Source organism: Rissa tridactyla, chromosome 4, assembly GCF_028500815.1.
Source record: "Rissa tridactyla isolate bRisTri1 chromosome 4, bRisTri1.patW.cur.20221130, whole genome shotgun sequence".
Classification (NCBI taxonomy): domain Eukaryota; kingdom Metazoa; phylum Chordata; class Aves; order Charadriiformes; family Laridae; genus Rissa; species Rissa tridactyla.
In genome coordinates, this window is record NC_071469.1 from 19,803,005 (window position 1) to 19,817,757 (window position 14,753).

The window sequence follows — 14,753 nt, forward strand, 5'->3', positions numbered from 1 at the left end:
AATCAGAAGGGTAAAAGCGAGTAAACTCATGGGTTGACATAAAGACAGTTTACTAAGTAACGCAAAAGCTGTGCACGCAAGCAAAGCAAAACAAGGGTTTCGTTCACTACTCCCCATAGCAGGCAGGTGTGTTCAGCCATCTCCAGGAAAAGCTGCGCTCCATCATGTGTAACCGTTACGAGGGAAGCCCAAGGCTGTAATTCCAAATGTCTCCCCCCTCCTTCTTCTTCCCCCGGCTTTCGACACTGAGCATGATGTCATATGGTATAGAATATTCCTTTGGTCAGTTGGGGTCAGCTGTCGGCTTTGTCTCCTCTCCGCTTTCTGTGCACTCCCAGCCTACTGGCTGGCGGAGTGTTGTGAGGAGCAGAAAGGGCCTTGACTGCTAGGCAACAACCAAAACTTCAGTCTTTTACCAACACAGTTTTTGTCCCAAATCCAACACAAAGCACTATGTCAGCTGTAGTAAGAAAGTCAACTCTATGCCAGCTGAAACCATGACACCCCAGACTGGGGCTTCTGCCCACCTTCCCCTCTTGACCTCGTCCTCAGCTGCCCTGTGCTTTGCTCCCGGCAGCCTTCACCCACGAAAAGACAACCGTGCCACACATTGTGCCGCCTCTGACCACGCAGAAGACAACGGCCACCACCTCTGCCAGCAGCACCTCCAAGACCTCTGTCTCCAGAGAGGCCAGCCCTGCTAGCAGCACAGAGGTCCCTCTGACAAGCACCTCTCCAGGTCCCAGCTCTCCGCCTGCCCCCAGCAGCCCGCTCAGCACCCGCCCGCCACCTGCCACCACTTCCACGCTCTCCTCCACATCAGCCCCAGCCGCCACCCCGAAACCTACGCCTACGACCCTAAGGCCCAGGCCCTCTTCCCTGAGGACCAGCGCTCCAACAGAGTTGCCTGCATCGGAGTCATCCGCGCCCTCCACAGCCAAAACCAGCCCGCTGCCATCGCCTGCTTCTTCTCCCTCCTCAACCGTGTCCTCCACGTGGCTGAGTTCCTCGCAGCCCGGTAAGGCTCCCTCCTGCCCTTCCTACCAGTCCGACTGTGCTTCCCAGCTCTCACCCTCCCATCCTTCATTCCGTTTTTCCTTCCTAGCAGCGGCAGCGCACGCCGCTTGGCCTGTTGTTTTAGTACTTGCCCTCCGTTCCTTTGCCTTTGGCATCGGCACTTTGGTATGGCCTGCCTTTGGATATGGCCCGCCTTCGGTATGGCCGCGGGCACAGGTTTCTCCAACAGAGCCTGGCCTGCAAGTCTGGGAGGGGGCAGAGGGTATGCCGTGCCTGTTCCTTGGAGGGAGACACAGCATCTGGAGAGGCTCCTCTTCCAGGGAGAGGCAGAGGCTGCTTGCGCATGGGAAGGCACCCTTTAGGCGCTGTCCTTGTCCCCGCTTTTTGGGGGAGGAACCGGATAGGGAGGCTGAGGGCAGGAGCCGGGGACCCACTCCTCTCATTGGAATCATAGAATCATAGAATTGCTGAGGTTGGAAGGGACCTTTAAGATCATCAAGTCCAACCTTTAACCTACCCTGACAAAAGCCACTTCTAAACCATGTCCCTAAGTGCCCCATCTACCCTTTGTTTAAACACCTCCAGGGATGGTGAATCCACCACCTCCCTGGGCAGCCTATTGCAATGTTTAATAACCTTTTCAGTGAAAAAATGTTTCCTAATATCCAATCTAAACCTCCCCTGACATAACTTGAACCCGTTTCCTCTCGTCCTATCACTTGTCACCAGGGAGAAGAGGTCAGCCCCAATCTCTCTACAACCTCCTTTCAGGTAGTTGTAGAGGGTGATAAGGTCTCCCCTCAGCCTCCTCTTCTCCAGGCTATACAACCCCAGCTCCCTCAGTCGTTCTTCATAAGGTTTGTCCTCCAGACCCCTCACCAGCTTTGTAGCCCTTCTCTGGACACGCTCCAACACCTCAATGTCCCACTTGTAGCAAGGGGCCCAAAACTGAACGCAGTACTCAAGATGGGGCCTCACCAGTGCCGAGTACAGGGGGATGATCACTTCCCTAGTCCGGCTCACCACACTATTCCTGATACAGGCTAGGATGCTGTTGGCCTTCTTGGCCACCTGGGCACACTGCTGGCTCATATTCAGCCGGCTGTCAACCAGCACCCCCAGGTCCTTTCCTGCCGGGCTGCTTTCGAGCCACTCTGCCCCAATCCTGTAGCGCTGCGTGGGGTTGTTGTGACCCAAGTGCAGGACCCGGCACTTGGCCTTGTTGAACCTCATACCATTGGTCTCAGCCCATCGGTCCAGCCTGTCCAGATCCCTCTGCAGAGCCAACCTACCCTCAAGCAGATCAACACGCCCGCCCAGTTTAGTGTCATCTGTGAACTTGCTGAGGGTGCATTCTATCCCTTCATCCGGATCATTGATAAAGATATTAAAGAGAACCGGCCCCAGCACCGACACCACTTGTGACCGGACACCAACTGGATTTAACTCCATTTACCACCACTCTCTGGGCACGGCCATCCAGCCAGTTTTTTACCCAGCGAAGAGTACACCTGTCCAGGCCATGCGCAGCCAGTTTCTCCAGGAGAATGCTGTGGGAAACAGTGTCAAAAGCTTTGCAAAAATCCAAGTAGATAACATCCACAGCTTTTCCCTCATCCTCTAAGTGGGTCACCTTATCATAGAAGGATATTCGGTTTGATAGGCATGACCTGCCCTTCACAAACCCATGCTGACTGGGCCTGATCACCCTGTTCTCCTGCATGTGCCGTGTAATGGCACTGAGGAGGATCTGCTCCATGACCTTCCCAGGCACTGAGGTCAGACTGACTGGCCTGTAGTTCCCCGGATCCTCCTTCCGGCCCTTCTTGTGGATGGGTGTCACATTTGCTAACCTCCAGTCAGCTGGGACCTCCCCGGTTGTCCAGGACTGTTCATAAATGATGCAAAGTGGCCTGGCGAGCACTTCCGCCAGCTCTTTCAATACCCTTGGGTGGATCCCATCCGGCCCCATAGATTTGTGCACCTCCAGGTGCTGAAGCAGGTCCCTCACTGTTTGCCTTTGGGTTACAGGGGCTTCGTTCTGCTCCCCATCCCTGTCTTCTAGCTCAGGGATCTGGGTACTCAGGGAACAACTGGTCCTACTGATGAAGACTGAGGCAAAGACTGCATTAAGTACCTCAGCCTTTTCCTCTTCCTTGTTCACTATGTTGCCGGCCCCATCTACTAGAGGACAGAGATAATCCTTAGTCCTCTTCTTATTGCTAATATATTTATAGAAACTTTTTTTGTTGTCCTTGACAACAGAAGCCAGGTTTAGTTCTAGCTGGGCTTTGGCCCTCCTGATTTTTTCCCTATAAAGGAAGGCGCCCTTTAGGCGCTGTCCTTGTCCCCGCTTTTTGGGGGAGGAACCGGATAAGGAGGCTGAGGGCAGGAGGCAGGGACCCACTCCTCTCTGCCCCCAGCAAGACTCAGTGCAGCACAGCGCTGCCTTTCCTGCACATGCCCCCGTGTCATGGTTTAACACCAGCTGGCTGGCAACGAGGACCATGCAGCCGCTCGCTCACTCCCTGCCCCCCAGCAGGATGGGGGAGAGAATCAGAAGGGTAAAAGCGAGTAAACTCATGGGTTGACATAAAGACAGTTTACTAAGTAACGCAAAAGCTGTGCACGCAAGCAAAGCAAAACAAGGGTTTCGTTCACTACTCCCCATAGCAGGCAGGTGTGTTCAGCCATCTCCAGGAAAAGCTGCGCTCCATCATGTGTAACCGTTACGAGGGAAGCCCAAGGCTGTAACTCCAAATGTCTCCCCCCTCCTTCTTCTTCCCCCGGCTTTCGACACTGAGCATGATGTCATATGGTATAGAATATTCCTTTGGTCAGTTGGGGTCAGCTGTCGGCTTTGTCTCCTCCCAGCTTTCTGTGCGCTCCCAGCCTACTGGCTGGCGGAGTGTTGTGAGGAGCAGAAAGGGCCTTGACTGCTAGGCAACAACCAAATCTTCAGTCTTTTACCAACACAGTTTTCGTCCCAAATCCAACACAAAGCACTATGTCAGCTGTAGTAAGAAAGTCAACTCTATGCCAGCTGAAACCATGACAGCCCAGACCGGGGCTTCTGCCCACCTTCCCCTCTTGACCTCGTCCTCAGCTGCCCTGTGCTTTGCTCCCGGCAGCCTTCACCCACGAAAAGACAACCGTGCCACACATTGTGCCGCCTCTGACCACGCAGAAGACAATGGCCACCACCTCTGCCAGCAGCACCTCCAAGACCTCTGTCTCCAGAGAGGCCAGCCCTGCTAGCAGCACAGAGGTCCCTCTGACAAGCACCTCTCCAGGTCCCAGCTCTCCGCCTGCCCCCAGCAGCCCGCTCAGCACCCGCCCACCACCTGCCACCACTTCCACGCTCTCCTCCACATCAGCCCCAGCCGCCACCCCGAAACCTACGCCTACGACCCTAAGGCCCAGGCCCTCTTCCCTGAGGACCAGCGCTCCAACAGAGTTGCCTGCATCGGAGTCATCCGTGCCCTCCACAGCCAAAACCAGCCCGCTGCCATCGCCTGCTTCTTCTCCCTCCTCAACCGTGTCCTCCACGTGGCTGAGTTCCTCGCAGCCCGGTAAGGCTCCCTCCTGCCCTTCCTACCAGTCCGACTGTGCTTCCCAGCTCTCACCCTCCCATCCTTCATTCCGTTTTTCCTTCCTAGCAGCGGCAGCACACGCCGCTTGGCCTGTTGTTTTAGTACTTGCCCTCCGTTCCTTTGCCTTTGGCATCGGCACTTTGGTATGGCCTGCCTTTGGATATGGCCCGCCTTCGGTATGGCCGCGGGCACAGGTTTCTCCAACAGAGCCTGGCCTGCAAGTCTGGGAGGGGGCAGAGGGTATGCCGTGCCTGTTCCTTGGAGGGAGACACAGCATCTGGAGAGGCTCCTCTTCCAGGGAGAGGCAGAGGCTGCTTGCGCATGGGAAGGCACCCTTTAGGCGCTGTCCTTGTCCCCGCTTTTTGGGGGAGGAACCGGATAGGGAGGCTGAGGGCAGGAGCCGGGGACCCACTCCTCTCATTGGAATCATAGAATCATAGAATTGCTGAGGTTGGAAGGGACCTTTAAGATCATCAAGTCCAACCTTTAACCTACCCTGACAAAAGCCACTTCTAAACCATGTCCCTAAGTGCCCCATCTACCCTTTGTTTAAACACCTCCAGGGATGGTGAATCCACCACCTCCCTGGGCAGCCTATTGCAATGTTTAATAACCTTTTCAGTGAAAAAATGTTTCCTAATATCCAATCTAAACCTCCCCTGACATAACTTGAACCCGTTTCCTCTCGTCCTATCACTTGTCACCAGGGAGAAGAGGTCAGCCCCAATCTCTCTACAACCTCCTTTCAGGTAGTTGTAGAGGGTGATAAGGTCTCCCCTCAGCCTCCTCTTCTCCAGGCTATACAACCCCAGCTCCCTCAGTCGTTCTTCATAAGGTTTGTCCTCCAGACCCCTCACCAGCTTTGTAGCCCTTCTCTGGACACGCTCCAACACCTCAATGTCCCACTTGTAGCAAGGGGCCCAAAACTGAACGCAGTACTCAAGATGGGGCCTCACCAGTGCCGAGTACAGGGGGATGATCACTTCCCTAGTCCGGCTCACCACACTATTCCTGATACAGGCTAGGATGCTGTTGGCCTTCTTGGCCACCCGGGCACGCTGCTGGCTCATATTCAGCCGGCTGTCAACCAACACCCCCAGGTCCTTTCCTGCCGGGCTGCTTTCGAGCCACTCTGCCCCAATCCTGTAGCGCTGCGTGGGGTTGTTGTGACCCAAGTGCAGGACCCGGCACTTGGCCTTGTTGAACCTCATACCATTGGTCTCAGCCCATCGGTCCAGCCTGTCCAGATCCCTCTGCAGAGCCAACCTACCCTCAAGCAGATCAACACGCCCGCCCAGTTTAGTGTCATCTGGGAACTTGCTGAGGGTGCATTCTATCCCTTCATCCGGATCATTGATAAAGATATTAAAGAGAACCGGCCCCAGCACCGACACCACTTGTGACCGGACACCAACTGGATTTAACTCCATTTACCACCACTCTCTGGGCACGGCCATCCAGCCAGTTTTTTACCCAGCGAAGAGTACACCTGTCCAGGCCATGCGCAGCCAGTTTCTCCAGGAGAATGCTGTGGGAAACAGTGTCAAAAGCTTTGCAAAAATCCAAGTAGATAACATCCACAGCTTTTCCCTCATCCTCTAAGTGGGTCACCTTATCATAGAAGGATATTCGGTTTGATAGGCATGACCTGCCCTTCACAAACCCATGCTGACTGGGCCTGATCACCCTGTTCTCCTGCATGTGCTGTGTAATGGCACTGAGGAGGATCTGTTCCGTGACCTTCCCAGGCACTGAGGTCAGACTGACTGGCCTGTAGTTCCCCGGATCCTCCTTCCGGCCCTTCTTGTGGATGGGTGTCACATTTGCTAACCTCCAGTCAGCTGGGACCTCCCCGGTTGTCCAGGACTGTTCATAAATGATGCAAAGTGGCCTGGCGAGCACTTCCGCCAGCTCTTTCAATACCCTTGGGTGGATCCCATCCGGCCCCATAGATTTGTGCACCTCCAGGTGCTGAAGCAGGTCCCTCACTGTTTGCCTTTGGGTTACAGGGGCTTCGTTCTGCTCCCCATCCCTGTCTTCTAGCTCAGGGATCTGGGTACTCAGGGAACAACTGGTCCTACTGATGAAGACTGAGGCAAAGACTGCATTAAGTACCTCAGCCTTTTCCTCTTCCTTGTTCACTATGTTGCCGGCCCCATCTACTAGAGGACAGAGATAATCCTTAGTCCTCTTCTTATTGCTAATATATTTATAGAAACTTTTTTTGTTGTCCTTGACAACAGAAGCCAGGTTTAGTTCTAGCTGGGCTTTGGCCCTCCTGATTTTTTCCCTATAAAGGAAGGCGCCCTTTAGGCGCTGTCCTTGTCCCCGCTTTTTGGGGGAGGAACCGGATAAGGAGGCTGAGGGCAGGAGGCAGGGACCCACTCCTCTCTGCCCCCAGCAAGACTCAGTGCAGCACAGCGCTGCCTTTCCTGCACATGCCCCCGTGTCATGGTTTAACACCAGCTGGCTGGCAACGAGGACCATGCAGCCGCTCGCTCACTCCCTGCCCCCCAGCAGGATGGGGGAGAGAATCAGAAGGGTAAAAGTGAGTAAACTCATGGGTTGACATAAAGACAGTTTACTAAGTAACGCAAAAGCTGCGCACGCAAGCAAAGCAAAACAAGGGTTTCGTTCACTACTCCCCATAGCAGGCAGGTGTGTTCAGCCATCTCCAGGAAAAGCTGCGCTCCATCATGTGTAACCGTTACGAGGGAAGCCCAAGGCTGTAACTCCAAATGTCTCCCCCCTCCTTCTTCTTCCCCCGGCTTTCGACACTGAGCATGATGTCATATGGTATAGAATATTCCTTTGGTCAGTTGGGGTCAGCTGTCGGCTTTGTCTCCTCCCAGCTTTCTGTGCGCTCCCAGCCTACTGGCTGGCGGAGTGTTGTGAGGAGCAGAAAGGGCCTTGACTGCTAGGCAACAACCAAATCTTCAGTCTTTTACCAACACAGTTTTCGTCCCAAATCCAACACAAAGCACTATGTCAGCTGTAGTAAGAAAGTCAACTCTATGCCAGCTGAAACCATGACAGCCCAGACCGGGGCTTCTGCCCACCTTCCCCTCTTGACCTCGTCCTCAGCTGCCCTGTGCTTTGCTCCCGGCAGCCTTCACCCACGAAAAGACAACCGTGCCACACATTGTGCCGCCTCTGACCACGCAGAAGACAACGGCCACCACCTCTGCCAGCAGCACCTCCAAGACCTCTGTCTCCAGAGAGGCCAGCCCCGCTAGCAGCACAGAGGTCCCTCTGACAAGCACCTCTCCAGGTCCCAGCTCTCCGCCTGCCCCCAGCAGCCCGCTCAGCACCCGCCCGCCACCTGCCACCACTTCCACGCTCTCCTCCACATCAGCCCCAGCCGCCACCCCGAAACCTACGCCTACGACCCTAAGGCCCAGGCCCTCTTCCCTGAGGACCAGCGCTCCAACAGAGTTGCCTGCATCGGAGTCATCCGCGCCCTCCACAGCCAAAACCAGCCCGCTGCCATCGCCTGCTTCTTCTCCCTCCTCAACCGTGTCCTCCACGTGGCTGAGTTCCTCGCAGCCCGGTAAGGCTCCCTCCTGCCCTTCCTACCAGTCCGACTGTGCTTCCCAGCTCTCACCCTCCCATCCTTCATTCCGTTTTTCCTTCCTAGCAGCGGCAGCGCACGCCGCTTGGCCTGTTGTTTTAGTACTTGCCCTCCGTTCCTTTGCCTTTGGCATCGGCACTTTGGTATGGCCTGCCTTTGGATATGGCCCGCCTTCGGTATGGCCGCGGGCACAGGTTTCTCCAACAGAGCCTGGCCTGCAAGTCTGGGAGGGGGCAGAGGGTATGCCGTGCCTCTTTCTTGGAGGGAGACACAGCATCTGGAGAGGCTCCTCTTCCAGGGAGAGGCAGAGGCTGCTTGCGCATGGGAAGGCACCCTTTAGGCGCTGTCCTTGTCCCCGCTTTTTGGGGGAGGAACCGGATAGGGAGGCTGAGGGCAGGAGCCGGGGACCCACTCCTCTCATTGGAATCATAGAATCATAGAATTGCTGAGGTTGGAAGGGACCTTTAAGATCATCAAGTCCAACCTTTAACCTACCCTGACAAAAGCCACTTCTAAACCATGTCCCTAAGTGCCCCATCTACCCTTTGTTTAAACACCTCCAGGGATGGTGAATCCACCACCTCCCTGGGCAGCCTATTGCAATGTTTAATAACCTTTTCAGTGAAAAAATGTTTCCTAATATCCAATCTAAACCTCCCCTGACATAACTTGAACCCGTTTCCTCTCGTCCTATCACTTGTCACCAGGGAGAAGAGGTCAGCCCCAATCTCTCTACAACCTCCTTTCAGGTAGTTGTAGAGGGTGATAAGGTCTCCCCTGAGCCTCCTCTTCTCCAGGCTATACAACCCCAGCTCCCTCAGTCGTTCTTCATAAGGTTTGTCCTCCAGACCCCTCACCAGCTTTGTAGCCCTTCTCTGGACACGCTCCAACACCTCAATGTCCCACTTGTAGCAAGGGGCCCAAAACTGAACGCAGTACTCAAGATGGGGCCTCACCAGTGCCGAGTACAGGGGGATGATCACTTCCCTAGTCCGGCTCACCACACTATTCCTGATACAGGCTAGGATGCTGTTGGCCTTCTTGGCCACCCGGGCACGCTGCTGGCTCATATTCAGCCGGCTGTCAACCAACACCCCCAGGTCCTTTCCTGCCGGGCTGCTTTCGAGCCACTCTGCCCCAATCCTGTAGCGCTGCGTGGGGTTGTTGTGACCCAAGTGCAGGACCCGGCACTTGGCCTTGTTGAACCTCATACCATTGGTCTCAGCCCATCGGTCCAGCCTGTCCAGATCCCTCTGCAGAGCCAACCTACCCTCAAGCAGATCAACACGCCCGCCCAGTTTAGTGTCATCTGTGAACTTGCTGAGGGTGCATTCTATCCCTTCATCCGGATCATTGATAAAGATATTAAAGAGAACCGGCCCCAGCACCGACACCACTTGTGACCGGACACCAACTGGATTTAACTCCATTTACCACCACTCTCTGGGCACGGCCATCCAGCCAGTTTTTTACCCAGCGAAGAGTACACCTGTCCAGGCCATGCGCAGCCAGTTTCTCCAGGAGAATGCTGTGGGAAACAGTGTCAAAAGCTTTGCAAAAATCCAAGTAGATAACATCCACAGCTTTTCCCTCATCCTCTAAGTGGGTCACCTTATCATAGAAGGATATTCGGTTTGATAGGCATGACCTGCCCTTCACAAACCCATGCTGACTGGGCCTGATCACCCTGTTCTCCTGCATGTGCCGTGTAATGGCACTGAGGAGGATCTGCTCCATGACCTTCCCAGGCACTGAGGTCAGACTGACTGGCCTGTAGTTCCCCGGATCCTCCTTCCGGCCCTTCTTGTGGATGGGTGTCACATTTGCTAACCTCCAGTCAGCTGGGACCTCCCCGGTTGTCCAGGACTGTTCATAAATGATGCAAAGTGGCCTGGCGAGCACTTCCGCCAGCTCTTTCAATACCCTTGGGTGGATCCCATCCGGCCCCATAGATTTGTGCACCTCCAGGTGCTGAAGCAGGTCCCTCACTGTTTGCCTTTGGGTTACAGGGGCTTCGTTCTGCTCCCCATCCCTGTCTTCTAGCTCAGGGGTCTGGGTACTCAGGGAACAACTGGTCCTACTGATGAAGACTGAGGCAAAGACTGCATTAAGTACCTCGGCCTTTTCCTCTTCCTTGTTCACTATGTTGCCGGCCCCATCTACTAGAGGACAGAGATAATCCTTAGTCCTCTTCTTATTGCTAATATATTTATAGAAACTTTTTTTGTTGTCCTTGACAACAGAAGCCAGGTTTAGTTCTAGCTGGGCTTTGGCCCTCCTGATTTTTTCCCTATAAAGGAAGGCGCCCTTTAGGCGCTGTCCTTGTCCCCGCTTTTTGGGGGAGGAACCGGATAAGGAGGCTGAGGGCAGGAGGCAGGGACCCACTCCTCTCTGCCCCCAGCAAGACTCAGTGCAGCACAGCGCTGCCTTTCCTGCACATGCCCCCGTGTCATGGTTTAACACCAGCTGGCTGGCAACGAGGACCATGCAGCCGCTCGCTCACTCCCTGTCCCCCAGCAGTATGGGGGAGAGAATCAGAAGGGTAAAAGCGAGTAAACTCATGGGTTGACATAAAGACAGTTTACTAAGTAACGCAAAAGCTGCGCACGCAAGCAAAGCAAAACAAGGGTTTCGTTCACTACTCCCCATAGCAGGCAGGTGTGTTCAGCCATCTCCAGGAAAAGCTGCGCTCCATCATGTGTAACCGTTACGAGGGAAGCCCAAGGCTGTAATTCCAAATGTCTCCCCCCTCCTTCTTCTTCCCCCGGCTTTCGACACTGAGCATGATGTCATATGGTATAGAATATTCCTTTGGTCAGTTGGGGTCAGCTGTCGGCTTTGTCTCCTCCCAGCTTTCTGTGCGCTCCCAGCCTACTGGCTGGCGGAGTGTTGTGAGGAGCAGAAAGGGCCTTGACTGCTAGGCAACAACCAAATCTTCAGTCTTTTACCAACACAGTTTTCGTCCCAAATCCAACACAAAGCACTATGTCAGCTGTAGTAAGAAAGTCAACTCTATGCCAGCTGAAACCATGACACCCCAGACCGGGGCTTCTGCCCACCTTCCCCTCTTGACCTCGTCCTCAGCTGCCCTGTGCTTTGCTCCCAGCAGCCTTCACCCACGAAAAGACAACCGTGCCACACATTGTGCCACCTCTGACCACGCAGAAGACAATGGCCACCACCTCTGCCAGCAGCACCTCCAAGACCTCTGTCTCCAGAGAGGCCAGCCCCGCTAGCAGCACAGAGGTCCCTCTGACAAGCACCTCTCCAGGTCCCAGCTCTCCGCCTGCCCCCAGCAGCCCGCTCAGCACCCGTCTGCCACCTGCCACCACTTCCACGCTCTCCTCCACATCAGCCCCAGCCGCCACCCCGAAACCTACGCCTACGACCCTAAGGCCCAGGCCCTCTTCCCTGAGGACCAGCGCTCCAACAGAGTTGCCTGCATCGGAGTCATCCGCGCCCTCCACAGCCAAAACCAGCCCGCTGCCATCGCCTGCTTCTTCTCCCTCCTCAACCGTGTCCTCCACGTGGCTGAGTTCCTCGCAGCCCGGTAAGGCTCCCTCCCGCTCTTCTGAGTTCTCTTCCTGTTCTTCTCAGCTCTTATTCTCCCTTCCTTCCTTCTTTCCACCTATGTGATGTTCCATCATGCCTTCCAAGCTGCGTTCGCCGCTTGTGGCATTTGTTTTGGTGCGTGGCCGGCCCGGGGTGTGGTGCTGTGCTGCGCCTGTGCACTGGCTCTGGCTGGGGTGGTGCTAATTTTTGTCCTAGCAGGTTTTCTGGTGTTGTTTTTCAGATGTTTGTCCCAGCCAGTGTTGATAGCACCCAAGTTCTTTAACTATTGCTGAGGAATGCTAGCACGGCATCCCCGATTTCTCTGTTTCTCCTTTTGCCTGCCAGGGAGTGGGCAAGAGGTTGGTTGAGGACACAGCCAGGATAGCTGACCCAACGTGAGTGACCAAGGAGATCCTCCGTATCACAGAATGTCATGCTGAGCAGTAAAATGCGGGCAGGGCAGGGCAGGGCAGAACAGGACAGGACAGGGGGATTTTCCCAAGTACCCGTTGCTCAAAGGCTGGCCGGACACTGGCCACCAGTGGGAGACGGTGAGTGCATCTAGTGGGTGGTTTTTGTCTTTTTTTCCCTTTAGTTTCTTTGCTTCTGAAAACTGTCTGTATCCAGATGTGTGGGGGTGTTTTTGCTTTTGCACTTGCAATTCCCCCCCCATTCACGCTCAGAGGGAGTGAGCAAGTTGCTGGGTGGGCACTTAGCATATAGCCAGTGTCGACCGCCTGCTGACTGGCACACAGCTTGGCCCCACCTGGGTGTAAGCAGGACAGGGAAGCTTAGGGAAGGAGCCAGAAGCCCAGTCCTGCCTCCTGTCCAGTGAGACGCAGTGTGATAGCAGGCTGCTTTTCTTGCCTGAGGCCCCAGCCCAGGGCTTCTGCCCTGCTCCTTTACCTCTTTCCCTCTTGGTCTGCCACTCTCGCTCAACCTGTGCTTTCCACCCGGCAGCCTTCACCCACGAAAAGACAACCGTGCCACACATTGTGCCGCCTCTGACCACGCAGAAGACAACGGCCACCACCTCTGCCAGCAGCACCTCCAAGACCTCTGTCTCCAGAGAGGCCAGCCCCGCTAGCAGCACAGAGGTCCCTCTGACAAGCACCTCTCCAGGTCCCAGCTCTCCGCCTGCCCCCAGCAGCCCGCTCAGCACCCGCCCGCCACCTGCCACCACTTCCACGCTCTCCTCTGCTTCAGTCCCAACTGCCAGCGCAGTTCCTACACCTCTCCCCCTCACTACGTCCACATTTAGTTCTGCTGAGAGTTCTACATATTTTTCCTCCCCAAACACCACTTTTACTCCACATGTTAAAACATCGTCATTAGTAATTCCTACCAGTATCTCTTCCTCATCCACTCCAGTGTTGATTCCAGCTGCTTTATCTACAACAGTTACTTTTGCTCCCAGTGTTACTACTACTGCATCTACAGAGTCAGCTGAAAGCAGTTCGTTGCGAACAACAACATTAACCACTACCCGCACTACGTCATCGCCTTCTTTCACCTCTAGACTTTCAACATCCTTGTCTTCTGTTGTACCATTAACAGTGCCACAAGGTAAAGCATATTCTTATCATTTCCTATGTCGTGCTTTTGTTTTTAGCACATCTTTTCTTTCGTGTGTGTGTGAATTCTTACTTTATATATTCTTTGGCTGGCATAGCATTTGTATGCATTGGCTCCATCTTTTCTTTTTGTCATTTCTGCAGTTATTTTTTGTAGAGTTGTCTGAAGTCTTTGATGTCATAACAGCAGATTCCCTGCTATATACTGATGTAAACATTAAAAAGTGTGAATTAAGGAGGCTGACAGGATGCATATCAGGATAGTCACAGAATCGTTTGTTTTTTAATCTTAAAATGTTAGCTAAGCAGTCTAAGAAAGATACCTTTTATTTGGACAGGCTACCTCCTGACTTACCCTGCAGTCCCCCTGTTAGCTCTCATATACTCGGTCTGCACACTTGAGTATTTTTTTGGTATCTCTTCTGCAGGATATTATTTTCTCAGTTTTCAAGGTACAGTGATGTTTTTTGGCTCCTGTGCATAATTAAAACCTAATATGTTTTGACTGAAGGAATACCACATTCTACAATTTCTGCACAATTTCATGTAAAAGGAGGCACACAAAGTAACATCCTCTCCACTGGCTTCATATTGAGCTTTCCTACTTTAGGATCTCCAGTAAAGGAGTCAGGAACACTGGTGTGAATGCACAAGAGAGATAGATACATTTTTAACTGTGTTCTGTGTAAGTAGCAGAGGCCTCGTTTCTAGTCCTATTCTAGAAACAGGATAAACCAGAATGACATATGCACTGTGCAATCCGTGAATGGAAGCTGGATTTCCTGTGTGGTTCTTTTCTCTATGTTTATTTCCTTTAACCACTGTCTGAGGACCCAGTTTCAGCTACTTTCCTACTGCCTTCTCCACTGTCATATACCACTTTCACTGTTTGTTTTCCTTTTCTGTGGGTTTAATTCCTAAAGAAAGTGCAACATCACCTCCAACAAGTTACAGCTTTCACTTGCCATATCTTTTTCAAGAATTAGGAGGGATACACGGCATCCTCATAGGCCTGCCCTTTTCTACCCTTCTTAATAATGAGATTATAAGCACTTACATCTTTTTATCTTTGAAGCAGACCTATATGATGTTTCCTTAGTTGTGAATCTTCACACAAAGGCCTCCATTCCATTGTTCAAATTAGATCAACTGAACCAGAAAGTTAACCTCCAACAGCATCAAAAATGAACAGAGTGGAACACCGTGCTCAAATCAGCCAGTGAGTCTTATTCCAGAAGACTGATTTACGCAAATTGTCCCAAGTAGTCAACTAAGGAAAATGAATTTGTGGTTAACTGCTACTTTCAAACAGAGATGTGAGAACCAATATATAACAGTGGCTGTAGTCACCTGCAGCAGGACCTTTCCTCTCTGTTTGCACTGTTAACCTTGCCAGCAGAGTGCAGCTTGTACAAGTCAGTCAACTCCGCCACAAGGTATGGCAGA

General features: G+C 53.3%; 1 protein-coding gene across 1 annotated transcript in view; it reads left to right on the top strand.

Moving 5' to 3' along the window:
* MUC6 (mucin 6, oligomeric mucus/gel-forming) overlaps positions 1-14,753 on the top strand; it is a 78,396-nt gene that overhangs the window by 60,142 nt on the left and 3,501 nt on the right. The window contains exon 39 of the mRNA XM_054201459.1: positions 12,694-13,299. Within this exon, the coding sequence (XP_054057434.1) occupies positions 12,694-13,299 (606 nt within the window). The remainder of the gene's footprint in view (positions 1-12,693; positions 13,300-14,753) is intronic.